The 17,780-nt window shown below is 45.1% G+C and overlaps 1 protein-coding gene across 1 annotated transcript; it reads right to left on the bottom strand.

The window, feature by feature from the left end:
- Positions 1-6,570: 6,570 nt before the first annotated feature.
- CCL28 (C-C motif chemokine ligand 28) lies at positions 6,571-17,424 on the bottom strand. Its single transcript, XM_082191735.1, has 3 exons — positions 17,268-17,424; positions 8,419-8,545; positions 6,571-7,185 (listed from the first exon to the last, which is right to left on the bottom strand). The coding sequence occupies exons 1-3, from the start codon at positions 17,326-17,328 to the stop codon at positions 7,014-7,016; spliced, it is 360 nt and encodes a 119-aa protein (XP_082047861.1). The 5' UTR covers positions 17,329-17,424; the 3' UTR covers positions 6,571-7,013.
- Positions 17,425-17,780: the final 356 nt, after the last annotated feature.

Consider the following 17,780-nt stretch of genomic DNA (forward strand, 5'->3'; position numbering starts at 1 on the left):
TCCGCTTCCAACACCCGGCGCAACGACGCCAAAGTTTCCCCCCGGGCTCGGCTCGGGGAGCAGCGCTGCTCCCCCCCGGCTCCCCTTCGCCCTCCCGGCTCTCTCTGCCGCCCACTGGGGACCCCCCTCACCTGCCAAGTCCGGAGCGCCGGTGGAAGTTGCATGCATGCATGCAGGGCGCCGTGTTGCCATTGCATTGCACTGCACTCCATGCAACACCTGCACGCATGCATTGCCTTGCACGCACGCCAAGGGGTCTCCCCGCGGTCCGATGCGTCCCCTCCGGCGCGGATGCAGCATTGCAAAAATAAAAAAACCCGACGCAGCCCTACCTGGGGGGCAGCCTCCGCCTCCGCCGCTCCGCCTCCGCGGGGATCCCCGGGCTCCATCCTGCCACCCGATCTCCGCGGGGGCGCAGGCAGGCTGCGCGGGGTCTGCACGGAAGAGCCCCTGCCCGCCCACCCGCCCGCCGCCGCTGCACTCATTCCATGGCCGGGAGAAGAGCGCTTCAAACAAAACGCCCGGCCTGCCAGGCCACGCTGGGAAACGTAGTTCGCGCACCCCGCGCGGGCGCGGAGCCCAAGGGCGAGGGGACTACAGATCCCGGCAGCCCCCGTGCCGGGGACGGAGGGGGAGAGGCCGGGTGCAGGGATGGAGGGACGGGTGGGCGAGCGAGTGAGTGAGTGGCAGCCGCCAAGCCTCGGCCGAGAGCCAGGAAGGGCCTCCCCGGAGGAGGAGGAGGAGGGAGGCGCAGAGCGGGAGGGAGGGAGGGAACCCCAGGGGTCATCTAGTGACGGCGCCCCAATCGAAAATTTGACTTTAAAAAAAAATAAAATCTTTCAAATTTTTTAATTTTTCCCGCGGCACACCAGGCAACATCTCACGGCACACTAGTGTGCCGCGGAACAGTGGTTGGGAAACACTGAGCTAGGCAATCCCATAGTGCTCTGTTTGATGGGCTCTCCTCATCCTGTGTTTCTGCACATTGCTTACATCTATGTTGTTCCTTTCCCCTCTCTTTAGAGCAGGCTTCCTCAAACTCAGCCCTCCAGATGTTTTGAGACTACAATTCCCATCATCCCTGATGTAATAATGCTCCGATCACTCGCCCCCCCCTCACCTGTCCTACCACCCAGCTGGATCAGGTTTCAAGGAACAGCGACAGGAGGCATATACTTTTGACAGGACAAAACGCATCAAAAGGGTAGTTGCTGCCACCACTCCCCTGTACCAGGGCACCAGGAAACGTAACTCAAGGGAGAAATAAAAAAATTCCTTCCAGTAGCACCTTAAAGACCAACTAAGTTAGTTCTTGGTATGAGCTTTCGTGTGCATGCACACTTCTTCAGATACACTGAAACAGAAGTTGCCAGATCCTTCTATATAGTGAGAAGGTGGGGAGGGGTATTACTCAGAAGGGTGGTGGGAATGGGAGATTGGCAGGTAGCTGAGATGAGCCTGTTGGCGACTCTTAACGACTGCAATAGGTCTTACAGGAAAAGGCAAGGGGTGAGAAGGTGAAAAATGGCTTAGTCATGTATAATGAGATAAGAATCCAATGTCTTTGTTCAGACCAGGTCTCTCCATGGTTTTAAGTTTGGTAATGAGTTGCAATTCAGCAGCTTCTCTTTCCAGTCTATTTCTGAAATTCCTTTGTAGTAAAACAGCTACTTTGAGATCTTGTATAGAATGTTCTGGGAGATTGAAGTGTTCTCCTACTGGTTTCTCTGTTTTGTGATTCTTGATGTCAGATTTATGTCCGTTTATTCTTTGGCATAAGGTTTGGCCTGTTTGTCCAATATAGAGAGCTGAAGGACACTGTTGGCATTTGATGGCATACACAATGTTAGACGATGAGCAATTAAATAGTCCCGAGATGGTATGTGTGATGTTGTTGGGGCCAGTAATGGTGTTGTCCGGGTGTATGTGGCAGCAAAGTTGCCATCTGGGTTTATTGCAGGCTCTGGTGCCAGTGTCCGTGTTAAGTCTGGTTGTAGTATTATTGTGGGTTAGGAGTTGTTTAAGATTGGGTGGCTGCCTGTAGGCAATGAAAGGTCTTCCTCCCAGAGCTTGAGAAAGAGAACTGTCATTGTCCAGGAGAGGTTGTAGATCTCTCATGATGTGTTGTACTGTTTTAACTTGGGAGCTGTATGTGATGACTAGAGGTGTTCTGTTATTTTCTTTTTTGGGTCTGTCTTGCAGCAACTTCTCTCTGGGTATCAGTCTCGCTCTGTTGATCTGTTGTCTAACTTCATCTGCTGGGTATTTTAGTTCTAAAAAGGTTTGCTGTAGATCTCTTAGGTGAGAGTCTCTGTCTGTAGAATTGGAACAGATGCGGCTGTAACGTAGTGCCTGATTATATACAATGGACTGTTTGGTATGTTTGGGATGGTAGCTAGAGGCATGTAGATATGTTTGTCGGTCAGTTGGTTTACGGTATAAGGTGGTGACTATGCGCCCATCCTGTATTTTTATAGTATTGTCCAAAAAATGTATTTCTTGCAAAGATTGATTCATTGTTAGGTTGATTGTGGGGTGAAAATCATTAAATTTCTGGTGAAAGGTGTCCAGGGTCTGTTGACCATGTGTCCAGATGATAAAAATATTGTCAATGTATTGCAGGTACAAGAGAGGTTTGAGTGGGTAGGAGTTTAGGAAACGTTGTTCTAAATCTGCCATGAAGATGTTGGCATACTGTGGGGCCATGCGGGTGCCCATTGCTGTGCCACTGATCTGAAGGACCAGGTCATCACCGAATTTGAAGTTGTTGTGGGTAAGGACAAATTAGCAGAGTTTGGTGGCAAGGTCCGCTGTGGTTTTATCTGAAATGGTGTTCCTTATAGCTTGTAAACCATTGTTGTGTGGGATGTTGGTATATAGAGATTCCACATCCATAGTAGCTAGTATAGTATTGTTGGGAAGATTATTTAAAGATTGTATTTTCCTCAGAAAATCTGTGGTGTCACGTACATAGCTGGGAGCACTGATGGCATATGGTTTCAGAACAGAGTCCATATAACCGAAGACACCCACTGTAATAGTGCCAATACCTGAAATGATGGGGCATCCTGGATTTCCTGGTTTGTGTATTTTAGGTAGAAGATAGAAAGTTCCTGGTCGAGGTTCTGTTGGTGTGTTGGTGAGGATCTGTTCTTGGATGTGTGGGGGTAGCTCCTTAACAATCTTGTTCAGTTCTTTCTTGTATTCTTGTGTGGGGTCTGAGTCCAATTTTGTGTAAAAGGCGGTATTGGAAAGTTGTCTGTGAGCCTCCTGAATGTAGTCAGTTTTGTTCATGATGACGACAGCTCCACATTTGTCTGCTTCTTTAATTATAATGTCTGGGTTGTTTCTGAGATTATCTATGGCTTTCTGAAATTATTGTTTCTGAGATTATCTATGGATTATCAAGGGAGAAAGTTATGCTTCCTAATTACCGGCTGCCCTGTCCTGCAAGTTACTTTCACAAAAGTGCAGGCAGAAATTCAACAGGTAGTGCATAACTGATTGGTCAGGCTTCTGGACTCAGACTCCCCCCCCCCCCCGAATGGCACACAGGACAAGAAAAGTTCTGTTTTTAAAATTTATTTAAAAAACAGGGTTAAACAAACTTTAAAAAGTAGGCACCTCTCTTATACATTTTGTTATGTACTGAAGTTCTCACCCTGGGCCAGCAGGGGGATACTGTAGATAGTTATGCAAATGAAGGATCGAAAGTGACGTTCAGTGATTGGATAGTTTGTATGCAAATGAAGGATCGAAAGTGACGTTCAGTGATTGGCTAGTTACAGAAAATGGTTACTGTTGCATTCTAGTGGAGCTCTATATAAGCAGGCTGACTGAGCTCCTCAGTTCAGTTCTGTTCCAGCTTACAAATAAAGCACTGCTTTGGAAGAATCGCTGTGTCGTCTGATATGTTCGCCCACAACAACACATTTCACACAGAAAACAAGAACATGGTATAGTATAGCTAGCTAACATACTTACAAATGAAAACAAAGGCAAAGTTAGTATGGTTTCAAAGTCCTCAATGAAATCTGCATCTCAAAGACAGAAAAGATCTTCATTACAAAGACCCACAAACAGGACTACTATCAGCAAGGTGGTAAGCAGACAGTAAGCAGATTGCAGAGCGCGCCCATGGCTACTTTCTCAGGATCTTTATTTCTAAAACTCACGTGGAAACGGAACTCAGATCCAATCAAAATTCTTGATTATGTTTAAATTCACCAATGATCAGTTAGTTGACTAATAATTTAACTTGGGACAGCTGAGTTTGTTAATTTTCAGGAACTTGGATCAAAGAGTTCCTCCTTAGTTTCAGAGACTCACCGGATCCACATTCTCAAGAGTGATTAGGGTGGATAACTCATTCACACCCAGATAGCTTTGTTAAGTACCTGGTGCTAGAATCCCACTAATCACTTGGAGAGTTTCTTTTTTCAGATGGCTGTGATAAGGATTATCACTCCCATAGACAGCAAGTCTCCACTTAAAGCAACAAGAATGCATTCCTCATAAATCCTTTGGCCATTTTGGTCTTCCCACAATGCTTTGCTTCTTACTTGACCAAAGTTTTGTCTATTGAAATTTCCTAACTTCACTACACCTGACCACTGGTCCTGCTCGCTAGGGATCATGGGAGCTGTAGGCCAAAAACATCTGGAGGGCCGAGTTTGAGGAAGCCTGCCTTACAGCCACATGACATTTTCACAACCAAGGTGCAGAATTCTGACCACCAGGATAGGGCGCAGCAGGAATGCTCCTGCTCATCACCTCAGTGGGGTCTCAGTGGTGACGGTTTCCACTTGAGGACTGTATCGTTCCAATTTTAGCATATGTGCTGCCGAAGCGAGCACTCCACTTGAGGACTGGTAGGGTAGAAGGCCGGGCGATCAACAGTAGGTAGCGCCAGAGCCAATGGCAGGCAAAGCCACCCCTCCTCCTCCACACACACAAGTCATAAGAAAGCTCTCCTGACCCCACCCCAATCCATCAGACTCCATTCTAAGAATTCAGGCAAGGCCAGGCTACCTATATTTACATTGCTGCTCATCAGGGATGAGCAGATATCTTGTTGAAGTGCTACAGATCCACAACAGCCTCATTCCTGGTCAGTCATTGCCAGTTCAGACTCCACATCTGTACAGTGGTACCTCAGGTTACAGACGCTTCAGGTTACAGATGCTTCAGGTTACAGACTCCGCTAACCCAGAAATAGTACCTCGGGTTAAGAACTTTGCTTCAGGATGGGAACAGAAATCGCGCGGCCGCAGCGGGAGGCCCCATTAGCTAAAGTGGTGCTTCAGGTTAAGAACGGTTTCAGGTTAAGAACGGACCTCCAGAATGAATTAAGTTCTTAACCCGAGGTTTACTGTATATGTGAAATTAAGATTTGTTGTTTAGATCTATTACATTTGTATTACGTCGGGTTTTTATTTATTTATATTTATAGTTTTTATTTTCCTCAGATTTGTCTCACATCTTAATCCATTTTCCTGGGGACTGCACTCATAATCCATCTTCATTGTCCTTCTTTTCTTGTTCATTAATTTGAATGTCTTCTCCTTGTGGAATCATAGAATTGTAGAGTTGGAAGGAACCGCAAAGCCCAACCCCTTGTGATGCAGGAATCCCAGCTAGAGCATCCATGACAGATGGCCATCCCACCACAGTCCAACTCAAACTTACTAGAACATGGTACAAAATCTCTGTGGTGCTTCCTTTCTAAGTGACCAAGTGGGGTCTTCAGGTTTGAGGATCAAATGCAGCCTTCAGAATGCTCCCCAGGCTACATTCCTCATTGCCTCTACTTCTCACCCTGAATGTGTTTTCCCTGGCTGGAATTTGTCCTTGAACTCTGCTAGCGTCTCTTGGTTGCCCGGATGAAGGATAGAGAAGGGTGAGCAAGTGGGTGTAAACATCAAAGAACACTCATAGATATCAATTATAAATGCGATATGCAGCAACATGGATTAAGATATGAAGTAATGCTAGGAGAAACTGAATTAAGCAATGAAGCAACAGGAGGGAGAAATAAATCTTTTGCACAATGTCATGCTAAGTCAATCCATGATTTAGCACAAACATGCAACCTCCTGGAGGAGCGAGTACGGTACATCCACTTCCTTGCTGGTCATTTTGATGATGTTCTGTGATAAACTAAACCATGGTTTGTCACGGGTTCATGGTTTGGCTCTAGACTTACCATGACATGTAACCAATCTTCGTCCTGCAGTTTGTGGCTTGCAGTTTGCTCACAAGAAGCTAAACCACGAAACTGGGTTCAGATGACAAACTAAGCCAAACTGGGCTCAGTCCCCTTGATTCCTCATGTTTGCTTGTTCGTGCTTAGTGATGGTTTGTGTCATCTCCAGACTAAGCCAAAGAGAACCAAGAGGTGGAGTAATGGAGGCCACAACAAGTAGCAGAAATCCTTCTGGAAGCAGGGATATTTCATGGCAACTGGGCAGGTGCTTACCACAGAAGACCAAAGAATAGCAGGTTGCAAAATAAAAGCAGAACCAAAACATGTAAAACAACAAAATAATGAGACTAGAGGACCTTGAGAAATATCTTCAACCAAGTTTTAGGGCTTTCATGATTTTTATTTTGCAATTTCCAATCCAGTACCAGCTCAAAGCTTACCTCTGTTTGTGATTTTCAGCGCTTGCTGGCACTACAGTTCCCATCAGGCCCTGCCAGCATGATGAGAGTTGTAGTCCAATAGCAACTGGAGAGGCCACAGGTTTCCCCATCTCTGGCTTTAGAAGGAAGGGGAAATTCGAAAGGTTTGGAAAACCCAAATTGTGGTTGGGTGTTTTCTGAACATCAGCACAGATCGTCATGTGATGCTTCCTGAATTTATTCCACAGGGCAACAGCCTTCGCCAACCTCGTGCCCTCCAGATGTTTCTCCATGTGGCCTTTGGCTGATGGGAACTGTAGTCCAAAACATCTGGAGGGCAGCAAGGTGACAAAGTCTGCAGTAAAGATGGTTGCATCCCTATGGTTGCTTCAGCAGCTGAGACAGGGCTCTTTGCTCCCACTTTTCCTTCTCCTTTTGGCTTTCTTTCTCTTCCTGGGGTGATGGCCAGTTCTCCAGCGACCCTTGGCCACCTGCTTCATCCACCTCTTCACATGTCTGTTCTCTGGGCTCACACACAGCTTTTTGTGCTTTGCGTGAATGCTATTGGGATAAGAAAATAAAGACCAGTTTTATTGTTGTTGTTGTTAGAAAAAGTAACCTTAAAAGCTTATACTTTGAAGCAACCAGTATGTATGAACAGAAGACTTAATCCAGCCAAATTTAAGCATTTTTGACTCCATCCCTATCATACTGGAGAGGGACACAGGGGCCTCAGATAGAGGCTTCTGAGTGTTGTGATAGGGTGTTCTTCAATCTTAGGTTTAATATGGTTTCTTGAGAAGTAACAGAGCCTAGGGCTTGCTGATCAGAAGGTCAGCGGTTTGAATCCCCGCAACGGGGTGAGCGCCCGTTGCTCGGTCCCTGCTCCTGCCAACCTAGCAGTTCGAAAGCATGTCAAAGTACAAGTAGATAAATAGGTACTGCTCCTGCAGGAAGGTAAACAGCGTTTCTGTGCACTGCTCTGGTTTCGCCAGAAGTCATGCTGGCCACATGACCCGGAAGCTGTACGCCGGCTCCCTTGGCCAGTAAAGCGAGATGAGCGCCGCAACCCCAGAGTTATCCGTGACTGGACCTAATGGTCAGGGGTCCCTTTACCTTTAACTCCCTGGAAATAAATGAGTTTCCTTTCCTACTCAGAAAAAAAGTGATATTGCAGCCCCCCTCCAATTTTCCATGTCCCATGAAAGCTTATGGCATGATTATTATTATTATTGGTTTCTGAGAGGCTGCAAGACTCTTCGTTGCTTCTGCCGCAAGAGATTTAACACAGCTAACACCCAGGAAATCCTATCCATGTTTACTCAGAATTAAATCATGCAATGTCCAGTGGAGCTTGCTCACAGGAAAGTATGCTTATGATTACAGCCACACACTGCCTACAACATCAAAATAAAAAGCTTCTAAATGGAAGGATTTGCAATGTGCAAATGGATTTCAATTAATCTGATTTAAAACAGGTGATTAATCAAGCAGATACGATATCATCAGTTGTGTGTGCTAGCGTACACACATAACATTGCTGGATCGCAGCCTCATAGCACAATCCTGACTGTGTTTACTCAAAAGTGACTCCCACTCAGTTCAGAAGAGCTTATGCCAAGTTTCTTGGAACAGGAATTCAGCCTTGAACTCCAGCTCCTTGCTAGCTTAACCTTCCTCCTTGAATTCCATTTAAAATAAAACTGTCTTTATCATCTACAGATCATTCTCACCATTCCAAAGTTGCACACAGACAACACACACACACACATTTTTTTCTTTCCCACCGCTTACATCACAGCGGATATTTTGCATAAATCGCCACCATTCTGAATGTCAAACATTGCCACTGTTCTTAGCCATCTTCTGGGAATATGATGGGCTACTTCTGTGCAGCAGTCAAAAAGTACAGGAAACACAGCTGAAAGAAACAGAAAGAAAATAGCTTTTAGGCAGCAGTCCTAGTGTGTATCCACTTAGATAGGAGTAAATAAACCGCATGGAATTTAATGAGACTTACTTCTGAACTGGCACATAGCACTGTACTTAAACTTCTAGGATGCCTAGAACTATATAGATTTGCAGTTGATTTGGAAACTAGACCACTGCACGGAGCAGGGGTAGTCAACACAGTGCCCTCTAGATTTTATGGACTGCAGCTCCCATCATCCTCAGCCAGCATGCCCAAAGGTCAAGGATGATGGGAGTTGTAGTTCAGCAACATCTGGAGGTCATTGCATTGGCTATTCCTGAGCTAGAAGGTCTGAATCAGTATAAGGAAGCTACTTATGCCCTACCATATAATGAGGGGGAATCTGACACATTTTTGCACCTAATCAGAATTCTGTAGGAACAGAGAAATAGTAAGAATCTTTCCACTTTTGCATCAAGTTATGCATGCCTTAGCTCATGGGTCAGCAACCTTTTTCAGCCGTGGGCCAGTCCACCATCCCTCAGACCATGTGGTGGGCCGGACTATATTTTTTTTGGGGGGGGGGAATGAACGAATTCCTATTGTGATAGGAATTTTATAGTCTTAGATATATGGTAAGGTTCATAACTGCACATACATAGATCAACACAGGAAGACCAACCTGGAACCATTTTGATTCCTAAACTGACCAAATCCTTTCTCTGCAAGGTTAAACTGGAAAAGCCTCCCCATTGTCTCTTTCCTCACAAATCCTGTCTCAAGGATATGTCTGTTTGAATAAGGTGTGAGCCTGTGACCTGGCCCAGGAAATAAGTATTTTACCACTACAAAAGAATGGCCAGGCTCCCCAGGCAATCCAATCAAGTAACTTGCCAGACAGGAGATAAACTGTGACAGGAGAAAAAACAACATTAAAATTTCTGTGATGTAGGTGGGATGTATCTGAGGGGTGGTCTTAGGTTACACCCCTTCTGTGATGTATGCGTAATGTTTCTGGGGGTGGTCTTGATCTAGAGGATGGGAATTTCAAAAGTCTTTATAAGCCCTTGCACAGCAATTTTGGGGGGTCCTCTTCCTCTCTTGCGTGTGAGGGGAGCACCCTGTTGCAACAGATCAATAAAGATCAAGCTTACTAGCTGCTTTGCTTCTCAATATTCTCTGGTTGGCCTCTGTTATTTTCTCCTACCAATAGGGAACCTATGCAAGGACTCTATATGGGCTCTTGGATACCCCATAAGGGAAAAGGGCATATTTTTATTTACAACACTATGCACCACAAATAACCCAGAAAAGCATTTTAAATAAAAGCACACATTCTATTCATGTAAAAACACGCCAATTCCTGGACCGTCTGCGGGCCGGATTGAGAAGGTGATTGGGCCGCATCCGGCTCACGGGCCTTAGGTTGCCTGCCTCTGCCTTAGCTCCTCCACCCAGTGTCCTAACACTAAAAAGAAATCGCCCCTCATTGTCCTCTCCCCATTCGCTGTTATTACAATCTGAAGTCCTTATTAAACAACTTTCTCTCCCTTGCTGTTATGTATGCTAGAAAACAGCATTGAGGGCTAACTTCGGTTGCTGATGCCTAAGAGTTTTCACTTACTCTAATTTTCTGATCGGGTTATAAAATAACATGCAGGACAATCCCTAGGTGTGATGCATTGCAGGGGGCCGGACTAAATGACCCTTCTGAGTACTTTCCCACTCTATAAGTTTGTGATTCGATGAAATGAACAAGGCTGGGCTAAACCATTTTGCTGATCCCATCAAGATGGCTGTATTGTAGCACTGAGAGATCACCCAGAATCTCTTGCAACAGCGAAGACAGTGCCAGAGTTCAGTTCTTGGGTTAGCACACCCCAGCGCAAACAGTTGTGCCCTAACACCCTCTGCTACCTTGTAGGCATTCCCAGGGTGCACCTCTCACTTTGATGACCACTAGGCTTGCTTGCGCTGTTGCGCTGGCTTTGCATAGGAGGTAGAAGCCGCACTCCATTCCTTCTATTTCCAGTGTTCAGAAGTGAGTGCCATTTCCTTTTTATCAATAAATAAAAATTCAAGCGGGTTTTTTGTGGAACAGGGGACTGACTCACTTGTCAGCCTCACTTGTCCTTTACTACCAAAGCCCTCCAGCTGTTTCAAGGTGAGGGACTGGTTTAAGGTAGGAGACATTTAGAAAGAAGGGTCAAGGGGTAGGCTTAAATGGTAAGGGTGAAACATGTCCTTCTTTGAGCTTTTGGCACCTGTATCGGTTACAGCCTCTAGGAAAGAAAAGAAGAGAAACAGGAAGTAAAATTCATTTTTATCTGTGACTGTTGACCTCTGCACTGAGAAGCAAGCTCTTCATAAGGAGCGTTTCTTTCCCTTCAGATCTTGCCTCTTCATATCGCTGACCTACTTTTGGCCTACCTACCTGAAAGTGCAGGTATTGTGGAAAACTACACATTATATTTTCAGGGAAGGGCCAAAGCTCAGAAGGAGAGCACCTGTTTTCCATGCAGAAGGTCCCAAATTCAAACCCCAGCATCTCCACGTAGCCCCATGTGGGAACTTTCATTGTCCCAACTATGGATCAGAGCCCCAGAAAGCTCCTGGTGAATTCTTCATGCAGCTGCATTTAGAACCCTTCTCATCTACAGGGCTCCTCTTCTTCTGTTATTGATGCAGCCTCACTTCCCTGTCCATCTCTCTGTCATCAGGTGCATAAGGAGCTGCTCCTGTCAGTTAAGCCTCTCCCTCCTTGGCTTGCCACTGGGGTGGCTAGCCCCAGTGTTGCTGCCTTTTCCTTCCTCCCACGCTGCGCTCTAAATGGCTGTGGCAAGGCTTGAGCATCACCCAACACTTTCCTCTTTTTCTGCTTGAAATTTACTGTAGTGATTTCATGCTCTTTATTGCAGCTTGTAAAACAGTGATTGAACTGCCCCCAAACCTCAGGCTTTTATATACATTATTTACACAAATAGTCCCATCTGATTGGCTGATTCTGCTTCCCTCCTGGAGCCTGATTGGTCTTTTCCTGCAGGCCAATCAGTTGTTGCATTCTACAATCCTACCAACCTAATAGGCTGATTAACTTCTTCCTGGAGACTGATTGGTCTTCTCCTGCAAGCCAATCAGTTGTTGCATTCTAGGATCCTACTTGCCTATTGTTCTAGGATCCAAGGTTAGTACATAACACTGCTGCTCCTCCATCCTTGCTTTGAAACCCCTCTAAATGTGCCACCCACCATGCCTTTGTCATCCAAGTGGTCGAGTGTCTCTCCTTCTCTGGCAGGACCACCCTGCCCAGCCTCTTCTGGTAGAAGGCTGCTTCCTACATTGTCCTCTTCTCCCCACCACTGCTAATGGGGCGCGCAATAAAACCATACCAAGGACACATTTGGGTTTCTGAGAGAGTGAAATCAGAACAACACGTAACGGCTAAGAAGAGGCTGAGCCGCAAATCAAGACGTTCCTGGTTCCACCTTGAATTCACCAGGTGGCGTTATGCAAACCGCTCTGTCACTGCCTCATCATCCTCCCCATGCAATATGAGGATAATGACACTGACCTACTTTGGAGGATGGTTGGACACACTTTGAATATGCTAAATAATAGCCACTTCCCGCATTGTTCAAGCCGCCAGGCCCATGCACACATCTCTGCAGAGTATTGCTCTATGAACAAATATCTGTGTTTCGGAAAGAAATGTTTCATCCTTCCTGCACCCATGTCCATGAAAACAGGGAAGTGAACACTTCCCACAAAGGATTAGTTGATCTTTACAAACCCTGCAGCAGTGCCTTACAGCTAATCAATGTGGCGGGCTGTTGAAAGAGCTCCCTTCAGAAGTCGACTGAAGGCCAACTGCAGAGGCAGCTCTGGCCTTTCTCGGATTTAGTTATTTATATATTACATTTATATTTATACCTCCTTTTTCCTCCAAGGATCTCAAGGTGGTGTGCGTTGTTCTCCCTTGCCCATTTTATGCTCACAACAACCCTGTGTGGTAGGTTAGGCTGAGAGATAATGCCTGGCCCAATATTAAATTTACGGCATGTAATGCCTTAAGAGAGAATATTATGAAAATGATGTACAGGTGGTACATGACTCCAGTCAAGCTTGCAAAAATATATCATTTGCCCGATAACAAATGTTGGAAATGTAAAGAGATTGAAGGTACATTCTTTCACCTTTGGTGGACGTGCCCAAGGATCAAGGCCTTCTGGGAAATGATATATAATGAACTGGAAAAGGTATTTAAATATACTTTCCTGAAGAAACCAGAGGCCTTCCTCCTGGGCATAGTGGACCAATCGGTGTTAAAGAAGGATAGAACTTTTTTAATGTATGCTACAGCAGCAGCAAGAATCCTCATCGCAAAGCATTGGAAGACACAAGATCTACCCACCTTGGAAGATTGGCAGATGCAACTAATAGATTACATGGAGATGGCGGAAATGACTGGCAGAATCCGAGACCAGGGAGAAGAGTTGGTGGAAGAAGATTGGAGGAAATTTAAAACTTATTTGCAGAAGTACTGTAAAATTTTTGAATGTTGATGACATTGAAATGAATTGCAGGGGCTCTAGCAACAAGGTAAAATGTAAGATTGGATTAATAATAGATAAACTAATAGGACACGAATTTGCTGAATTAATTATTAAAAGGGATATAAGAACGGGAGATGTGAGGAAGTCAGGAAAATAAGTAAATTAAAGATGAAATTAAGAAAGAGGGAATTTTTCTTTTTTTTTCTTTTTCTATATGTGTTTTTCTTTTTCCCCTTTTTTCATGTTTAAAGTGTGTATTTTTGTATTTTGTAACTTTGTATTTTCTCTGTCTTTGTATTTTTCTGAACTTTTTTATTGTTAAACTTAATAAAATATTGATTAAAAAAAAATGCCTGGCCCAAAGTCACCCAGTGAGCATAAAGGCTGAGTGTGGATTTGAGCATCATGGCTGAGGGGCTGAGGTATATGTTTCACTGAAACTTGCATTCAGTTTAAAACATACATAGAATTGGGTTGTTCATAATAGTTTTCTGTGTTCCTTTATTCTGAATCGGGATGAAATGTGAATCCACCTTGACAATCCGTTCAGCAGATTAGATCTGAATTTCCTTGTTGAGCTTTGTTAGAACTCTTCCTATTAATGACAAATTTCAAGCAGAACCTATGCATGTTTATTCAGAAAATAAGCCACACTGTGTTCAAGGAGGCTTGTTCCCAAGTTTGAACATTCAGGACTGCAAACCTCAGGGAAGTATGTTTATGCACCCAGGAAGTCTTGCATACTTCACTGAGCTTCCTTGTGGGAAGGAACAAAAGAAGATTTCCTGGAAGAGAAACCACAAGATTTGCATACCAAGTGCTCTATATCCTTATCCTACTATTATAGCAGCTCGCTTGAAGGTAATACTCTACAGTGCTCAAAGACTTTTTCATAGAATCATAGAGTTGGAATAGACCACAAGGGACATCGAGTCCAACCCCCTGCCAAGCAGGAAACACCATCAGAGCACTCCTGACATATGGTTGTCAAGCCTCTGCTTAAAGACCTCCAAAGTAGGAGACTCCACCACACTCCTTGGCAGCAAATTCCACTGTCGAACAGCTCTTACTGTCAGGAAGTTCTTCCTAATGTTTAGGTGGAATCTTCTTTCTTGTAGTTTGGATCCATTTCTCCGTGTCCGCTTCTCTGGAGCAGCAGGAAACAACCTTTCTCCCTCCTCTATATGACATCCTTTTATATATTTGAACATGGCTATCATATCACCCCTTAACCTCCTCTTCTCCAGGCTAAACATGGCCAGCTCCCTTAGCCGTTCCTCATAAGGCATCGTTTCCAGGCCTTTGACCATTTTGGTTGCCCTCCTCTGGACACGTTCCAGTTTGTCAGTGTCCTTCTTGAACTGTGGTGCCCAGAACTGGACACAGTACTCCAGGTGAGGTCTGACCAGAGCAGAATAGAGTGGCACTATTACTTCCCTTGATCTAGATGCTATACTCCTATTCATGCAGCCCAGAATTACTTTACCCTCTGTGTTCTTTAAACTCTGTGTATTGTTGATCAGCAATCCTGTTCATATTTACATCCAGAAATGTGTGCAGCTCTGCTGGTGCATTTCAAGGGCTGACATCCTCAGCCACCTTCTTGAAGGTGCCCTCAAAATCTGCTCCAGAGAGTTGGAGGAAAATGCTAGAGGAGAGGAAGCCCCATTGTGCCTTTGACCATGGATAGCCATCATGGCCAGTAGCCGTGTTCTGCTATGCATCCCCAGTGCTACCCCTTCCGGATGGACTACAGTGCAACAAAAGCAAGACAAAAAAAACCCCTAACCCTTACCCCAAAATATATGCAGTATGAAAAGTTAGGGGGTTTCAGCAGGAAGCTATGCGCTGATTAGATATACAGTGGTACCTCGGGTTAAGTACTTAATTCGTTCTGGAGGTCCGTGCTTAACCTGAAACTGTTCTTAACCTGAAGCACCACTTTAGCTAATGGTGCCTCCTGCTGCCGCCACGCTGCCGGAGCCCGATTTCTGTTCTTATCCTGAAGCAAAGTTCTTAACCCGAGGTACTATTTCTGGGTTAGCGGAGTCTGTAACCTGAAGCGTATGTAACCTGAAGTGTATGTAACCCGAGGTACCACTGTAGAATACTATGACCACCCCAAAACTTTTAAAAGGTAGAGATAAAGGACCCCTGGCAGTTCAGTCCAGTTGTAAACGACTCTGGGGTTGCGGTGCTCATCTCGCTTTACTGGCTGAGGGAGCTGACATTTGTCTGCAGTTAGTTTTTCTGCATCATGTAGACAGCATGACTAAGCTGCTTCTGGCAAAACCAGAGCAGCGCACGGAAACGCCATTTACTTTCCCGCCGGAGCGGTACCTATTTATCTATTTGCACTGGTGTGCTTTCGAACTGCTAGGTTGGCAGGAGCTGGGACCGAACAACGGGAGCTCACCCCATCACGGGGATTTGAACCGCCGACCTTCTGATCGGCAAGCCCAAGGCTCAGTGGTTTACACCACAGCGCCACCCGCGACCCCGCAACCCCAACACTTACACAGGAACAAATAGCATTGAAAGTGGGGTCCCAAATGACCACCCACATTGCAACTTGAGCGCAAAACATAATGAATAAAGGCAATAAAAGGGAGTCTGGGGGGGGGGTCTAATGTTTACGAATGAGCTAAGACCTAAAAGCTGTTCCTGTAAGCCGTCTTGACCCGTATGGCCACACATATTGAAAGCTTCAATATGGCCTGGCTACTAAAGGGGCACATAAGGAGTACTAATGGACTGGCGTTTGCAGAAGGAAACACTGTAATCCAAGCATTTGGGATGTACCCTGAGCCGTGTCTACTTTTGACGATGAGAAGTAAAACTAGTTTTGTTTGACACAGCAGCACTGCCAGACTTAGATCTGTGGTTAAAGCATCAAAAAACAAAATACATAATTCAGGCAATGCTGCTTCCATCACACCCCTGCAAACACACTCTGCTTACAAGATCCAAGGTTTAAAATAACTTGGTGGTGGTGGTGATGATGATGATGATGAAAACGAAGAACAGGTGGAAGGAAGAGCCTGAAGACCCTGGTTAGGTGGGCTGAGCTGGGAAAAGTGCTCCAGAGGAGAAAGGTCAACCCACACACCCCTTTGATGGAGATGGACAAACCTGTCAATCTCATTTTCTCTCTGATTCTCATTTTCCCCAGGTCACGTTCAGTCTTCCACCATCACTTTGAGGTGGGTTGTAGGTTTTCTTTGGTAAATCATGAAGATCCATTAGCATTTTAGTGCAAATTTCTCATTATATGGACGCTTTAATGCAGCCTTGCCACATATACACATTTTTTGCAAAGCGATCCCCTCCCTGCAAATTTTGTATGTTACTTTTTGCTGATAGATGCATTTTTATGCACACTTTCCCCAAGTAGCTGCATTCTTGTACAGTTTTCTTGACGGGAGAACTGCATTGTGAATTCAGAGAAGCACAGATTTTGCAGGATAGCTGTGCCTCGGTTAGTGTAGTGTTTCTGAAAGTGTGAATTAGGAAGGTTGTTCTTTAAATGGAAACTCCTCCATCCTTGCCTTCTGCACCTCCTCTGAGACAACTCGGAAACATAGGAAACAGCCTTATATTGAGTCAGACCAATGGTCCCTCTAGCTCAGTATTCTCTACACTGAACTGATAGGCAGCTGCTCTCCAGGGTTTCAGGTAGAACTCTCTTCCTCTCTCCCTGCCCTATCTGGGTTGTGCCTGGGATTGAACTTTCAACACGCAAAGCAGATGTCCTCCCCCATTTTGCAACTGTTGACGGTTGCTTTCTTTTTTCCTAAAGTTGCACACTGTGACCCCAAGCTCTCCTTCACAAGGCCAGCTCACCCAAGGTTTGCATGCCAAAGGATAATCGGAAAAGGCATATTTACCGGATTTTTTTAAAAATGATACAGATCACTTACAGAAATGACCTTTGCCCAGATCATATTTCCTTGTTGAAACAGTCCATTTTCCACTTTGCCCTCCACCTCTAAAATGCAGAGGTTTTCTCAGTGTGGCTGTCTCGCAGCCTGTTTGTGCAAAAGGATCTCTCCACCAAAGCAAAGCAAAACCAAGATTCCTTGGTTTTCACGCTGTGCAACAAGAGCAGAGCAGGCTGCTCTGAATTAGCTCCCTTCCTCACGTGCAAGAAGTACGCATTAAGGTTAGACATGACTTACCCTCTGATATAGGGTGAACTATCACAATTCCAAATGTGGCAAGGACGATGGGCAGGTTCATGCTTCCAGATTCATGCTTCCTCTGTGCTGGAGGCTTGAACACAGACTGAAAGTGATAGGGATCTGGCTGCCAAGGCTATTGCCACCTCTTGGCTGTAGAGGGACAAAAGAAGTTCAGAGCCCCACCCCTAGCAAAGTGCAAACACAAGACCCATTAAGGATTTGTGGACTCTCAGTACTCACCTCTCCTGTAGGATAAGAATCTCTCTCTTACTTTAGAACAGGAGTACAGACCTTTGCTTTATACTCGGAGGACCTCCTGAGTGGCCTTTTCTTACCCTGTGTATTCTGCAACATTGACAAAATGATAATACATTGGTGATGGATTTATACTGGGCCGTCCACACAACATTCTGCTTTATTAGTTGTTCCCCAATATTCTCATGTTTACTGTCTGGAGAAGTACTCTTGCACTATAGAGCAACAGAAGCAGGAATAATAATAATATAAACT

The sequence above is a fragment of the Podarcis vaucheri genome, assembly GCF_965113315.1.
Source record: "Podarcis vaucheri genome assembly, chromosome: 11".
Lineage (NCBI taxonomy): Eukaryota > Metazoa > Chordata > Lepidosauria > Squamata > Lacertidae > Podarcis > Podarcis vaucheri.

Excerpts from the sequence above, each read along its gene's own strand:
- CCL28 (XM_082191735.1), bottom strand. The coding sequence starts at position 17,328 with ATGAACCTGCCCATCGTCCTTGCCACATTTGGAATTGTGATAGTTCAC. Across the intron at positions 8,546-17,267 it reads AGTTCACCCTATATCAGAGG|CTGTGTTTCCTGTACTTTTT; the intron begins GTAAGTCATGTC and ends TGTTTCTTTCAG. Across the intron at positions 7,186-8,418 it reads TGCAAAATATCCGCTGTGAT|CATTCACGCAAAGCACAAAA; the intron begins GTAAGCGGTGGG and ends TTATCCCAATAG.